The sequence below is a fragment of the Papio anubis genome, chromosome 11 (genome assembly GCF_008728515.1).
Source record: "Papio anubis isolate 15944 chromosome 11, Panubis1.0, whole genome shotgun sequence".
Lineage (NCBI taxonomy): Eukaryota > Metazoa > Chordata > Mammalia > Primates > Cercopithecidae > Papio > Papio anubis.
In genome coordinates, this window is record NC_044986.1 from 70,729,549 (window position 1) to 70,745,328 (window position 15,780).

The 15,780-nt window shown below is 43.8% G+C and overlaps 2 protein-coding genes across 9 annotated transcripts in view; one reads left to right on the forward strand and one right to left on the reverse strand.

Moving 5' to 3' along the window:
* The window catches only part of VCL (vinculin), a 122,835-nt gene extending 113,251 nt beyond the window's left edge, over window positions 1–9,584 (forward strand). Inside the window, exons 19-22 of one of the 4 annotated variants that reach the window (XM_009214623.4) lie at window positions 1,172–1,375; window positions 3,587–3,790; window positions 4,238–4,342; window positions 7,443–9,584. In XM_009214623.4, the coding sequence (XP_009212887.1) occupies window positions 1,172–1,375; window positions 3,587–3,790; window positions 4,238–4,342; window positions 7,443–7,589 (660 nt within the window). In that variant the 3' untranslated portion in view covers window positions 7,590–9,584. The remainder of the gene's footprint in view (window positions 1–1,171; window positions 1,376–3,586; window positions 3,791–4,237; window positions 4,343–7,442) is intronic. The other 3 variants (XM_003903744.5, XM_009214624.4, XM_003903743.5) reach the window with 3 other exon arrangements.
* Window positions 9,585–11,532: 1,948 nt separating this feature from the next.
* The window catches only part of AP3M1 (adaptor related protein complex 3 subunit mu 1), a 30,207-nt gene continuing 25,959 nt past the window's right edge, over window positions 11,533–15,780 (reverse strand). For 2 of the 5 annotated variants that reach the window (XR_002524552.2, XM_009214622.3), the window contains exons 8-9: window positions 14,478–14,622; window positions 11,533–13,696 (exon numbers count right to left, since the gene is read on the reverse strand). Coding sequence is in view for 4 of the 5 variants with exons in the window: in XM_009214622.3 (XP_009212886.2) it covers window positions 13,596–13,696; window positions 14,478–14,622 (246 nt within the window). In the remaining variant the exon portion in view is untranslated. The remainder of the gene's footprint in view (window positions 13,697–14,477; window positions 14,623–15,780) is intronic. The other 3 variants (XM_021943999.1, XM_017962923.3, XM_017962922.2) reach the window with 2 other exon arrangements.

Sequence of the window (15,780 nt, forward strand, 5' to 3'; positions counted from 1 at the left end):
AAAATTCCATATAAACTACTTCCTCTTGAGTATAGATGTTTGATGTAAAGAACCTGTGTTCACCATTCTTCGTATAAATGGTTTGGCTTCGTTGTGGCAGTTTTAAATTTTCTTTCCACGTTAGTCTATTTTCAGCATCTGGCTTTTATAATCCCCATCCCTGGTTCTAAATTCATGTTCTCTCTATCATGATTCTCATTCTTAAATGAGCACCAATTTTGGATTCTGCGAGCTCAGCTGCAGTCACTTGGCAAGTTCACATATTATTCTATCTGTGAACTAGATAAGCAGTTTGGTGTGAGTGAGAACCTATTTTGCAAGAAATTTAGGTTGTACCCAAGGAGAAGCTTTCTGAGTTGGTACTAGCAATGGATGCAAAAAGAGATGGTAGAAGCTTTGCCTTGGAAGACCTTGAGGGGATAGAGAGCTGGTCTGATGTGTGGGTGTTCCCTGAGATGGGTGGCTGACAAGGTGGCTTCTTGAGGCTTCTTACAGCTGGGTGACGGTGGGATACTTAAGTTCTCTTCACTTACCATTGTGTTTGTTTTTCCTGCCTCTTTCCTAGTTTGGTATTCACTACCTCTGATGTATCATTTTTAATTCTGGGACTTTTAACTCATGAAGGAAATAATCTGTGTCTGGCAGCTGCAGAGATGACCCAAGTTGCCTCCTGTGTCCCAGGAAAATGTACAACAGTGACCATATGATCCAGCAGTGTTCAGTTTGTTCCGTTCAAAGTAACTTGTGTGGTTGCATTTACTTTTTCTCTCTGGATTCCTTTTAAAGGTAATTTGCTACTATCGTTTGGTTGTTTGGCTCCTCAGAAATATTCTGATGTGAGAATCACTCTTGTGAGGTTTAACTTTAGTATCAAGTATATTAAAGAAATGGATGCCACTTGCTTTCTTGGTGTAAAGATTTCTCCAGAAGCCCTTTGCCATTGGAGTGAGTCCCTTTTCTTCTCTGACCATACGGTGGCTTGGGCTGAGTAGCGCTGGAGGCTGAGAATTCCCCCTTCTATGAAGCTTGGTACACAAGGCTCCTAGAGAACATGTTTCTTTCTCATCCTAGGCAGGCTTTGGTCACTAAACCAGCTGAAGCCCAGTTTCCCAAGTCCTACTGCTCTTACTGACACTATCCCTGTTTCTCATCCTTCCCGCCATCGACAAAGCCGGGCATCCCAGCCGCTGAGGTGGGTATAGGTGTTGTAGCTGAGGCAGATGCGGCCGATGCTGCTGGGTTCCCTGTCCCCCCTGACATGGAAGACGATTACGAACCTGAGCTGCTGTTAATGCCATCCAATCAGCCGGTCAACCAGCCCATTCTGGCCGCGGCTCAGTCCTTGCATCGGGAAGCTACCAAGTGGTCTAGTAAGGTACTGATCAGCACCCCCAGTTGGGGGCTGCTCCATATGCATCCGGCCATGTGCAGCCTTGACACATTGCATCACTCATGATCTGTGCTGGTCCTGTGAGTCTGAGCAGGGCGGGCATCTGTCTGTCTGCACCATGTTGTTAGGACTGGCTTCACAAGTTTGATAGGTCTGCTAATGCCAGATTAATTGGACTGCATTTATGTTTGGGGAATGAAGAGAGATGGGGGGTCACTTTTTGAAAGGATTCCTTTTCTTACTGACTTTGTGGCCATCGTTGGAACTTTAAACCGCTTGGGAAGCCGTGGATGCATCTCTCAATGACTTCCAGGTCAGGAACCATGGTGGACCATTACGAGGACACCTGGCCTGACCATTGAGCTTTGCCTGCTCCCGACTGACCCCTCACTGATGGCTCAGGGAGAGCTGATGAGGGTGAGAGGCAGCTTTATATGGCAGGGTCTCTGGGGGAGGACTGCATGCTGCCCTGCACTTGGCTATGTGGCAGATGCTGGCCTTGATGGGAGTCCACAGAGAATGAGGCCTCACTGACTGCCTGTCCAGGTGTCTCAGTGGGAGGGAGTGGGAGTGGGAAACGGAGTACTCAAGGCCACAAGACAGGCCTCCATAGAACTTTGGCCTTGAGGAATGAACCAAAGCTAGTTTGGAGAGTAGGGCGATTGGGATGATCACTTTTCCCTTTAAAGGTGGCATGCTGCAAGAAGAAAGGCTTTGAAGAGTGATGGGTAGTAACTAACCATGGCACCATGCTATCTTCTAACCAAGGTCATGGGGTCCTGGAATGATCCTAGGTCTGCACTAGAAGAGGTAGACCCAGAGGACCTTGTCTAACATGCCCTTTGCTTCTTGACTTCTTCTCATACCTGCATTCTCTCCGGCCTCAATTACTGCCTGAGATGTTACACCCTCCCAGCATAAATGATGAACTGCTTCATGGTGCCTGTGGAGGCCTCTTGCAGAGCACCCTGCAGTGGTATGGTTTGTGTATGCCTCACTGCAATGTAGAGAAATGAAGGGCATGAGGGGAAAAATGAGGAGGGTCTGGCCTTTTAGCTAGTTTTGAACATTGCAGTTGCTATGACTTGGGGTTGTTAGCAGCCAAAAAAGGAGCTTTCATGAGATGGGCACAGAATAAATAACTTGTATCTTTCTTTTTTATGACCCATGAGGGTTTTAGTAAACTAAAATGCCAAGTCTACGATAAACTGCCATTCCTTGGAGTGAGGGTTCCATTTACAGCCTGAATCACGACTTTTATTTTCCTGATGCCTTCCCTTGCATCCTCTTCACTGAAGGTTCCTTTAACTGGAGTCTTCACTTAGCTGAGGGGACTGAAGAATTGATTCTTTACCCTTTTACATGGGAAAAATTAAAGCAACATGTTCGTTCAGGTTGATGGGACAAATAAGGTGGGAGGATTGCTTAAGCCCAGGAGGTCAAGGCTGCAGTAAGCTGTGATTGCACCACTGCACTCCAGCCTGGGTGACAGAGTGAGACCCTGTCTTGAAAAAACAAAACAAAACAAAACAAAAACAAACCAGAGGGCTAGCCAGAGCAGGCTAGATCAGAAAATATCTTTTTTTTTTTTTTTTTTTCTCCCCTCACCCAGGCTGAGAATAGTTACTTGGGGTTTGACATTCTTTAGCAAGAGCCCTTGGCTGCTATTTGCAACAAGGGTAAGCATGAAGAGGGTGATTTCAGCATTTGGAAAGGCTCTTCTGTATTTTTCCCCTCAGGCCAGCTCTACTGCTTTCTCCCTATAGAAATGAAAGTGCCTATTTAACCAGCTCGTTGGCCCTGTCCCCAGTTTATTGATATAATTAACCTGGAGATGCCAAAGTGCTTGTTCAGTGCTGTGCCTGGGGTGCACATCTTGCCCTTTCAGACTAATATCTGGGTCTTCTTTTTTTTTTAGTCAGGAAATGTCTCTCTCCCTCTCCTCCTTTCCCCCTCCTCTCTCCTCTCTTCCCCCTCTGTTTCTCACACTGCGTGCTTGGGCACGTGCCCTGTCTCATTCTTTTTTTTCCTCCAGTGCTGTCCGTATCACTCAAGAACGGCCCTTTTCTCCTCTTCTCACCCTTCCGGAGGGATGCTAAGGTGGCAAGCTCCCTCCTCTTCTCTGCGTTTCTCCTTCCTTCCTTAACATGGCCAGAGCGTGGGCAGAGCTCACACTGTATCTTTGCTTCCCTGTAGGGCAATGACATCATTGCAGCAGCCAAGCGCATGGCTCTGCTGATGGCTGAGATGTCTCGGCTGGTAAGAGGGGGCAGTGGTACCAAGCGGGCGCTCATTCAGTGTGCCAAGGACATCGCCAAGGCCTCAGACGAGGTGACTCGGTTGGCCAAGGAGGTTGCCAAGCAGTGCACAGATAAACGGATTAGAACCAACCTCTTACAGGTACTCGGGGAAAGAGGCTGCGTGTGTGTGTGTGTTGGAGTGGGAGGGTATGAGAGGGAGAAAAGCAGGAGAGAAAAACTAGGTAAGGGAGAAAGAGGCACTTCACCGGGGACAGAAATAGCAGAAAGGAAAAAACACAAATGTACTGGGAATGACAGATTCAGGAAAGGTTACTTCCTAATCAAATGAATGCTTCCATTTCTGGAGAAAGGGATTGTACTGACCCTAGGGAAAAAAACAGGTGGAATTCTGCTGCTTATTTATCGAGTGCCTTCTCTATGCCAGCCACTGGGAATACAGAGGTAGGTAAGTCTTGCCTTCAAGGAGCTTGTGGGAGGATTGCTTAAGCCCAGGAGGTCAAGGCTGCAGTAAGCTGTGATTGCACCACTGCATTCCACCCTGGGTGAGGCAAACAGAGAAACATACCAAATTAAACTTTCTCTTTAGGTATGTGAGCGAATCCCAACCATAAGCACCCAGCTCAAAATCCTGTCCACAGTGAAGGCCACCATGCTGGGCCGGACCAACATCAGTGATGAGGAGTCGGAGCAGGTATGTGGCAGCTATTTTTGGTTTCTGGCTGGCAGCTTCTGTGCTGTTTTGCAGTAATTTAATTCCACTTCGGGGAAATTTTTACTTCTGAATCAAGTATCGAGTATTCAGTACGTGGGATGCACTCAGACTCTCTCAGGAGGGGAAAGTCTGTGTTGGATAGATACATCAGAAATTTGGAATTACGGCCAGGTGCAGTGGCACATGCAGGTAATCCCAGCATTTTGGGAGGCTGAGGCAGGAGGATTGCTTAAGCCTAGGAGGTCAAGGCTGCAGTAAGCTGTGATTGCACCACTGCACTCCAGCCTGGGTGACAGAGTGAGACCCTGTCTTGAAAAAACAAAACAAAACAAAACAAAACAAAACAACAAACCAGGAATTGGGAACCAGGTGTGGTGGTGTGCATCTGTAGTCCCAGCTACTTAGGAGGCTCAGGCAGTAGGATCATTTGAAACTAGGAGTTCAAAACTAGCTTGGGCAAGATAGCAATCAATAGCCCATCTCAAAAATAAATAAATAAATAAATAAAATAAAAGGAATTTGGAATTGCTCTTGGGCAACTATTGTCATTTTACAGATAGGAAACTGAGGTCTAGAGAGGTTAAGTGTCTAAAATAATACTGTGGATCAGTGGCAGTTAGGACTCCACTCAGTTCCTTACCCTTGGAATAAGTTTGGCTCTTTTGAGGCCTCCAGTGCCTGTTCCTTTCAACTCACTGTATGTTTCTGGCTGGAGAGAATGTCCGCTTTTCAGCTCTCTGGGTGTTAGTGCGTCAGGGAGGATGAATAGTGCAGGCTTTTCAGGGGCATGAGGTAGTTAGGCCTGTGCTGAAACTGAAATGACAGCTCAAAGGAGGTGCTTCTCATATTCTCTTTAGGTTTCTCTGATAGAGATAGAAATAAGGATGCTGAGAAGGTTCTCTTAACCACTGCTTCCTGCATATACCTTGGCAATTACCTCCTGAAGTTTGTCCTTCTTCCCAGAATCTTGGCCCAGGTCTTTCAGGAAACCCTCATTTGAGCACCCCTTACTCTCCTTATTTCCCCTCCGGGAGGCCCTGCTCTGAACCAGATTGCCAGATGGACTGCCCACACAGGGCTCATCACACATGAGGTACACAGTTTCGTTGGACTAGCCACACAGGGCTCGTCACACATGGTGTAAGGTGAAGCACTGTATTAGGTGTTAAGGGAGTTTAAAAAATTAAAAGACACAATCCCCCCCACGCCCCTTGGGGAACTCAAAAATAGTTTGAAAGAACAACTGTTTCTGATCTCTAGGCCAGGAGATAAGGACCTGGGGCACTTTAGAAGAAATAAGGTGGCCATTCTTCTTGGTGCCATTATTGTTGCTTCTGCTACCATATTCTAATCCAACAACTCTCACCCTAATCCTCTCTTCTCCCAAACCATGGGAACTGTGTCTTCACACCTAACTTCCATATATTCTATATAGGGTTTGCACACTTGGCTATTTCTATGTCATGTGATCTCTTCTGTCCAAAGAAAGATGTAAAAAAATGGGGAAAGAAGGATAAGACTGAGATTCAGGCCTAATCACAGACTTAATCAATTAACCACTAAAAATATGTCTTGAGAATCATCTATTATGTTCCATTAAATATTCCAGTTTTAAAAAGGGTAGAAATTGACAGTATGATAGAATGGAAAAAACACAGGACTGTTTGGGAGGCTGAGGCAGGAGAATTGCTTGAACCCGGGAGGCGGAAGTTGCCGTGAGCTGAGATTGCACCATTGCACTCCAGCCTGGGCAACAAGAGCGAAACTCCATCTCAAAAAAAACAAAAACAAAAACAAAAACCCATACGACGTAAGTCAGAAATCTTGAGTCCTAATCCTCACTTTATGAATGTCTCTGGGCCTGAGTCCCATTGCTGACCAAGTGAAAAGAACAACTGATGAGGAATTCCAGTCCACAATTACACTTACCAGAGCCTGTGAAACTGAGTGTACAAATTTTATGCATGTGTGCATTTTTTCTGGGGGAGAATTCCCCGCCTTCATTAAATCCTCAAATGATGTATGACTCAAAAATAGCTAAGAATTACTGGGCTGATGAATTGCCAAGATCCTTGACTTTCTATGGTAGAATACCAATGTGATTTCAGTCCTCTAAGTTTGTGTGTTTGAAAGATTAACGTATTTAGATTTTCATGGGTTTATAGTGGTTGGCTGCTTGGTTTGTTCATTTGGTTGTTTTTAAAATTCGTTAATTAAATATTTATGAAATACCTCCTGTGTGCCAGGCACCATCCTAAATACTGGGGGTATAACAGTGAACAACACTGACAAAAAACTACTCTGTATAACTTAAATTTTAGTGTGAAGACAGAAAAAAACCTCAAAACTCCCAAACAACCTAGGTAAAATATGTAGTGTATCAGTTAGTGATGATAGGTTCAATGGAGAAAATGAGGCCAGGTGCGGTGGCTCATGCCTATAGTCTTAGCACTTTGGGAGGCTGAGGTGGGCAGATCACTTGAGCCCAGGAGTTTGAGTCCAACCTGGGCAACATGGCGGAACCTAGATGTGGCAGCATGTACCTATTATCTCTACAAAAAACAAAAAAATTACCCAGATATGGCAGCATGTACCTATTGTCCCAGCTGTTCAAAGGCTGAGGCAGGAGGATCCTTGAGCGCAGGAGGCAGAGGCTGCAGTGGCCAAGATCACACCACTGCACTCCAGCCTGGATGACAGAGAAAGACCCCATCTCAAAAAAAGAATGAGCAGGGAAATCCTCACCAACGTGACAAGTGAGCAAAGATCTGAAGATGAGGGGGATCCCTGAGGAAAAAGCAGTCCAGGTAGAGGAAACAGTAAGCCCTGAGGGAGAAGCATGTTTGAAGACCAAGAAAGAGGACATGCTGTAGGCTATCTGAAGCCACAGTACACAATCAGCGATGGCCAGTTTTGGGTTCTTTTTGGTGATCTGGGAAAACCCCTAGTGATGCAAGCAAATATGGGGGATGCCAGATACCAGTGGGGTTAACTGCATCCCACTCCTGGCTGAAACCTATTTTAGAGACAGGCCTACATCAGGGACTCTGGGTAACAGAAGGTACCTCTTTCCTTGCAGGCCACAGAGATGCTGGTTCACAACGCCCAGAACCTCATGCAGTCTGTGAAGGAGACTGTGCGGGAAGCAGAAGCTGCTTCAATCAAAATTCGAACAGATGCTGGATTTACACTGCGCTGGGTTAGAAAGACTCCCTGGTACCAGTAGGCACCTGGCTGAGCCTGGCTGGCACAGAAACCTCTATTAAAAAGAAGGAAAATGATCTGAGTCCCAGGAGCTGCCCTGAGTTGCTGGGAGCTGAAAATCACATCCTGGCCTGACACATCAGAAAGGAATGGGGGCCTCTTCAAATTAGAAAACATTTATACTCTTTTTTCATGGACACTTTGAAATGTGTTTCTGTATAAACCCTGTATTCTCAAACACAGTTATACTTGTGCACCCTCTATCCCAATAGGCAGACTGGGTTTCTAGCCCATGGACTTCACATAAGCTCAGAATCCAAGTGAACACTAGCCAGACACCCTGCTCTGCCCTTGTTCCCTAGGGGACACCTCCCTCTGTTTCTCTTTCCTTGGCTCCCATCCACTCTTCCAGACTCCCAAGACCAAGGGCCCAGGCAAGTCAGTTACTAAGAGGAAAATTGCTGTGCCTCCAAAAATTGTTTTGAGCTTTCCATGTTGCTGCCAACCATGCCTGCCTTCCCTGGGCTGTGCTACCTGGGTCCTTTTCAGAAGTGAGCTTCGCTGCTACAGGGGAAGGTGGCCTCTGTGGAGCCCCAGCATATGGGGCCTGGATTCATTTCCTGCCCTTCCTTAGTTTAATCCTTTTAGTTTCCCACAATATAAAACCGTATTTCACCGTCAGGAAGAAATCACAGAATCATATGATTTTGCCTTTACCATGCCCCTGAGCAATGTCTGTGCTAGGGAAACTTCCCATCCCATATCCTGCCTCAGCCCGCCAAGGTAGCCATCCCATGAACACACTGTGTCCTGGTGCTCTCTCCCGCTGGAAGGGCAGAGTAGCCTGGGTGTGGCCCTGCCATCTTCTCAGCAGGGCCACTCCTGGCACTCAATGCTTAGTCACTGCCTGCAGAGGTCTGTGCTGAGGCCTTATCATTCATTCTTAGCTCTTAATTGTTCATTTTGAGCTGAAATGCTGCATTTTAATTTTAACCAAAACATGTCTCCTATCCTGGTTTTTGTAGCATTCCTCCACACCCTTTCTAAACAAGATTTTAAAGACATGTAGGTGTTTGTTCATCTGTAACTCTAAAAGATCCTTTTTATCCTTTTAAAATTCAGTCCTAAGAATGAGTGCTTGTCCCCTAACAGTGTTTAATGGCAGGGCAGCCTTGTCCGAAGGACACCTCCTGCCTAAAGGAGAGTGGTATTTGCAGACTAGAATTCTAGTGCTGCCGAAGATGAATCAATGGGAAATACTACACCTGTAATTCCTACCTCCCTGCAACCAACTACAACCAAGCTCTCTGCATCTACTCCCAAGTACGGGGTTCAAGAGAGTAATGGGTTTCATATTTCTTATCACCACAGTAAGTTCCCACTAGGCAAAATGAGAGGGCAATGTTTCCTTTTTGGTACTTATTACTGCTAAGTATTTTCCAGCACGTGAAACCTTATTTTTCCCCAAAGCCAGAACCAGATGAGTAAAGGAGTAAAAACCCTTGCCTGAACATCCTTCCATCTCACCTATCACTGTGTGTTAGTTCCCAACATCGAATGTGTAAAACTTAAGTTGGTCCTGTACACTCAGGCTTTCACTATTTCCTTTAAAATGAGGATGATTATTTTCAAGGCCCTCAGCATATTTGTATAGTTGCTTGCCTGATATAAATGCAATATTAATGCCTTTAAAGTATGAATCTATGCCAAAGATCACTTGTTGTTTTACTAAAGATTTACTTAGAGGAAATAAGAAAAATCATGTTTGCTCTCCCGGTTCTTCCAGTGGTTTGAGACACTGGTTTACACTTTATGCCGGATGTGCTTTTCTCCAATATCAGTGCTCAAGACACAGTGCAGCAAATTAAAAAAAAAAAAAAAAATCCCTGAATGATTAGAGAATCACCGCTAAAAAACTACATTTATAAGCTAGGATTTGTTATATGCAAATATTTTCTGCCTCTTCTTTTGTTCTGTTTAAAACAATAAAATGCATTTGTATAAATAATGCTTTCAATGATGGGTATGTTATTTTAGCAAGAACTTTTAGGTCAGGTTTCTCCTTTGTTTTGATGAAGAGCCAATGAAACTAATCCTCAAGATCTGGAAACTAAAGATTTTTATTTAATCCAATGTTGTACTGGAAGAAGAAATCAACGGTGGTATATTTACTTAACAAGGATGTGTGTGATACAAGACAACTATGGGGATTACACACTTAAAGGAATGGAAGTGGCAAAGGTTAACAGTAGGCAGAAAGCAGCTGGATGAAACAGTTTGTTTTCACCTTAGAAGATTCTAGCTATCTGTGGAGACCATCACTGTTCCCTGAAAAGCTAAAGTTGTTAAGTTTGTAGGAGTACCACAGGTCCTTCCCCCACTGCAAGACAGAGTCTTGCTCTGTTGCCCAGGCTGCAGTGCAGTGGTGCAATCTTGGCTCACTGCAACCTCTGCCTCCTGGGTTCAAGCAATTCTCCTGCTTCAGCCTCCCATGTAGCTGGGATTACAGGCGTGCACCACCATGCCTGGCTAATTTTTGTATTATTAGTAGAGATGGGGTTTCACCATGTTGGCCAGGCTGGTCTTGAACTCCTGACCTCAAGTGATCCACCCACCTTGACCTCCCAAAGTGCTGGGATTACAGGTGTGATCCACCACGCCCGGCCACACAGGTCTGTTTTTCATATTCCAAAGCCTAGTATAGAATAAATAGGGTTTTCAGGCCGGGCGCGGTGGCTCAAGCCTGTAATCCCAGCACTTTGGGAGGCCGAGACGGGTGGATCACGAGGTCAGGAGATCGAGACCATCCTGGCGAACACGGTGAAACCCCGTCTCTACTAAAAAATACAAAAAACTAGCCGGGCGAGGTGGCGGGCGCCTGTAGTCCCAGCTACTCGGGAGGCTGAGGCAGGAGAATGGCGTAAGCCCGGGAGGCGGAGCTTGCAGTGAGCCGAGATCGCGCCACTGCACTCCAGCCTGGGCGACAGAGCGAGACTCCGTCTCAAAAAAAAAAAAAAAAAAAAGAATAAATAGGGTTTTCAGGGATCCACCAGGAAAAAGCCCTTATATGGGCCATAAGGCAGAGATAGCTTTGGGGGACATAGTCCTCTTCTTCCTTAAAGAAACACTGACTAAAATAGTAGGAGCAGGTTTTTAGAGTAGAGTTGGGACATCACTGTTTTTGCCTGATTTTCTAGATCTGAAAGGGGTAACATGTCATTAAAGGGTGATGATATTGATATTTAGTGTTGCCAACTGCTATTATCACTGCTTTATCTTGGAAAGTTGCCAAATATAAAGACAGATTCCAGCCTGTTTGAGTTAAAGGAAAGTTCAAGGCTACTACTGAATTAGCAGAACTGTCTTGTTTTTGCCATTTACCATATGTTCACTGGTGCTGCCTTCCTGCTGCAGTATAATCATTTTCTCAAATCACTTGCCGCTTAGGACAAGATCAGCATTTTCTTGATCTTGTTCTGTATTTGTTCCTGATTTTCTACTGTAGCACCACTTAAGAAATGAACCTATCACAGGAACTCCCTTTGGATAAAATAATGTGACTCCCACACACTGGAAATAATCATCTACTTCATTTGTTCTTGATATGCTTCCTTATGAATTTAGAACTAAGGGATCCAGGATTAGCTGTAACTCTGCTTGAAAAATATTTTACTACCACTAAGTATTCAGGAATCTTTGTTATCAGTAGGTGGTAGTAGTGATAGAGAAGGGAGCTTTGATCACTAATCTCTCAGACTGTGGCCAGAATGGTGATGCTTAAGCCAAGTATGAATGGCTATTAACATAACGAGGTTAGGGAAGGAGTACTGAGAAGTGCTTTGCAGCAACACTCACAGCTTGTGTGATGATGCAGAAGAAAATCTGATCATGTTCATCCTGCTTTGACAATGAGCCTTGCCCATTGGAGAATGTTCAATCAATAGTAGACCTAAAAAAAAGTCAACTTGTTGCTTTCATCTTTTTATTGATAGCATAGCCAGAGCTACCGAAATGATTTACGGGATTCTAGCAAATTAATAAATACAGTAATTTGATTGTAAAAGAAAACATTCTATTTGGACATTTTAGTAGAAACTGCTAGAAGGAAGGAGCTCCTGGCATACATTCTACTTGGATAGAAGAGAAGATAGCACAGGAGGAGAATTGGACAGTCCAGGTATAGACTGTTGAGATTAGGGATTCAGCAGAAAGCGAAGCAAATGTTCTGATTGTTCTTTTGAGGTACAAACTCTGAAGAGTCAAGACATTAAAAATAAAAAGCAACTGAACTGGGTAGCTTAACTTAGGCAAAAGGAATAAATATTTGGCAACATTTTGACTATTTGGCAGTTCTGTAAAATAACTGCCAATCTGAGATTAGTTTCTTCAGAAATATGGAAGCTGCAAAACGTTGCCTTTCTTATGCCATGAAAGACAGGGCAGACAAAGGTAAGAAAGCTGCTCCGTGGGCTCCTTGTACCAGCATCAACCAGCAGCCCTTGACAGCACAGATGGCATGAGTGTAAGGGCTATCCTTAGCATAAGGAAAAGACGGTTATAAGCTGAGAAGACTGAAAGAAGAATGGAGCTATAAAGAGAAGAAAATAGCATAAATAAGAAGGAAACATGAAGAATATCTTAACTTTCAGTCTTTCTCCATTTCTTGATGTCTAATGAGGCAAAAAATAACTGGGCAAGGACCACCAAGATGAAGAAGTTACATAAAATGACACAATGAAGTTGAGTGCAATAATACAACTGTTGACTGACTTTCCAAAACCATGGTGATCAGTACAGTATCATCAATGTTACCGAGGATTTTGTTTCTGCCTCATTATAACTCACTTCCATGTATTTTGTCAGTATAGTAAGTATATTTAAGCACTCCAGTGACAATTATGACAATAGTTTCTGGAAGAAATCTATGACTATAGCTTTGGGAAGCACACAATATGAAAAGGGAATTTCCCCTAAAGACAAGGAATGCAGGCAAATTCAACCCCTTAAGAACAACAACAAAAAAGGTAAAAGATTTAGAAAGACTGATGACAGTGAGGCAGGCACATTTTCCTCCTTTTGCTGAACTGGGGCATGAGACATTTAGGTTAACCATGGCTTAACTGGTGTTGGGTAAGCTTTATACTATAAAACATTAAGATGGCAAAGGTTTCACTTAAGTTTTTCTTTTACTACTTTAATTTGCTTAAAAGCACAAATGCTTGTGCTTGCAGTAACTTCCTGAAAGCAGAAGTAATGTTCCCTTTTACTACCTTAATAAAGCATTTGCCCCTGTGATACAAATGATTTTTTTACTGTGCTAACAGCTGAACCAGTGGCACAAAATTGAGATGGTATTTACTGCAGCAAGGTCCCTGTAAATCAAATAAGCTTTACATAAAAATCTTATTTATAAAAAATACAATACCAAGTACAGAGAGAATGGAGCATGGAGCAGCAGTGCTCCCTGCCAGGGCCATGTGGAAGTGGCTTTTGCTACAGTGCTTGCTTAATGGCACAAGTGAAAAGCTGAATAAGGCAAACACTTGAAGAGGCAGTTTTCTGTAAACTTCTGGGGGTGGGGGGAATTTCCTCTCTTGGGACAGATACTGGTTTGGGATGGCTAAGATCACGTGTGATATTTGGCTGCACCTGACACATCACAGATTTAAGATAGCTTCTGCTGGATGAGACCAGCTAACTCCTTTTAGGAGAGAGGTTATCACTATAGCTTTCTGCCTTTACTGTTACAATGTGCAGCCGTCAGATGGTATTCTCCTATGGAAAAAAAATCACCTCCAACATCTTCCTAAGTGAAAAGATACAAAATAAGCTAAGTCACTAAAAGGTTTCCTTAGCTTAAAGCTCCTTAAGAATCCTACATTGATAACTAAGCAACTTTGTTAGCGGTGTGTAGCTAGACACAAATGCTTTAACTAGAATATCTATTCCCACCCACTTGGTACCTAATAGTAACACATCATAATGACACTTGGAAAACAAACTGGTCTTGAGAAATTTTGGCCTCTTCTCATGTCCTCACTTGGAACTTTCCAGCTTTCGTGACGTATTTGACTCCTTTAAATGGCTTATATTTCTCCCCATACATGTCCAAACGGTTCACTTTTAAGCCTGTGTCAAAAAGAATGAAAAAGAATAAATTATCATCATCCCAACCAATATGTTAGCAATGAGCACTATATGGTAAATCTGACATTAACCAGTGTCCCTTCCACCATTTGGAAGAAATGTCTCTTCTATCATTTACAAATTATTGCACTTTGATGGTATGGTTTTGGTTAAGATTCCCACACAGGCAGGGAATGTCTGTGAAGTATAATTCTACTTTCTATAAATATGAATAACTCCCTTTTTGGTGCTTGAATGAGGGCAGAGGTGAGGGGAAGCTGTTTGAAATAAGGTGTTCTCCAAAATCATTTGGTTGATGCCTGGGAGATGGCCCCACCAAGCACAGTGTAAAAGGCAAATGGGCTACTGCTCTTTCTTTTTTTTTTTTCCTGAGATGGAGTCTCGCTCTGTTGCCCAGGCTGGAGTGCAGTGGTGCAATCTCGGCTCACTGCAAGCTCCGCCTCCTGGGTACACGCCATTCTCCTGCCTTAGCCTCCCGAGTAGCTGGGACTACAGGCGCCCACCACCACGCCTGGCTAATTTTTTGTAGTTTTAGTAGAGACGGGGTTTCACCGTGTTGACCAGGATGGTCTTGATCTCCTGACCTCGTGATCCTCCCGCCTCGGCCTCCCAAAGTGCTAGGATTACAGGCGTGAGCCACCGCGCCCGGCCAAAGGGCTACTGCTCTTTCTAGAGAGGGAAACTTTTGTTACTCTTCTAAGTGCCTAATAATTGAGCTTGCAAAACTCAATTACCCTTAACTACAAGTCAACCTTACCCTTACCTGAAATAGCAAGCTGCTGGATCTTAAACTGTATATTGAGGCTCGGATTCTCTTCTGGTTTGGGGGCTCCAGACTGTAAATTTACCAGTCCTTTAAGACTTGGGAGCTTTTGTGGAGTAATTTTTCCCACATCCCATGTTAGTACCTTAAAAAGACAAAGAATGAAAAACAAATAGAACCATTTATTAAAGACAAACCCTCAAAAACAAGGTTCAAAGACATCATAAACTTCTGTATCATAAACTCCTGTAAAAATGAAGTGCAGTCTCTTGAAAACAAGAGATCTGGGATCTACAGTGAGTTTACCTCTGATTAGCTCTGTGACTTTGAATGGGGAGTAAGGACACAGAATCTACATTTGTTGAGCATTTTCTTTTGTATTAGCACCGTGCTTAGCACTATTCATATGTTATCTCATTGAGGGCTGTGAAGTAGCTTTTGTCTTCTATTTACAAATGAGGAAATTAAGGCTCAGAGATCAAATGACTTGCTCAAGGTCACACAGCTAGTCAGAGGTAAGGCTGGGATTTGAACCTAAGGCTCTCTGATTTTAAATGTTCTCCATCATACCATCTTCACTACTTTTCTCTGGGCCTGTTTCTTTTTCTTTTTTTTTTTGAGACAGAGTTTCGCTCTTGTTGCCCAGGATGGAGTGCAATGGCGCAATCTTGGCTCACCACAACCTCCGCCTCTCGGGTTCAAGTGATACTCCTGCCTCAGCATCCCAAGCAGCTGGGATACAGGCATGCGCCACCATGCCCAGCTAATTTTGTAGCTTTAGTAGAGATGGGCTTTCTCCATGTTGGTCAGGCTGGTCTCGAACTCCTGACCTCAGGTGATCCGCCCGCCTCGGCCTCCCAAAGTGCTGGGATTACAGGCATAAGCCACTGTGCACGGCCTCTGTTTATTTTTCTGTAAAATAATTAGATTGACTTAAGATGGTGTTTTTAAAACTTTTAGCTGTGAAACCCATTGTTCAAATGAAATCTTAGGTGTGGAGGCTCAGCAGCAGATGAGAAAGAAAGCAAAGCTGTCATAGTTGAAGCTGTGGTAAAGGGCCAGGAATCTGAAGCTCCCTTTCTCAGCCCTGTGTGGTCTCCAGGAGGTTCTTTGAATCCTTACAACTGCATTAAATAATCTTTAACATCCTATGATGTTATTCAAAAAACATGTCTTTTCATTTATCAGGTAGCTCAATGACTCTGCTATTGAAAACAATCATATTTACTAGCTAATCAGGAAGCTGAGAGAAAATCATCTGCTACAGTTTCTCTGAAAACCCTCTGCTACAGGAAAATTTAAG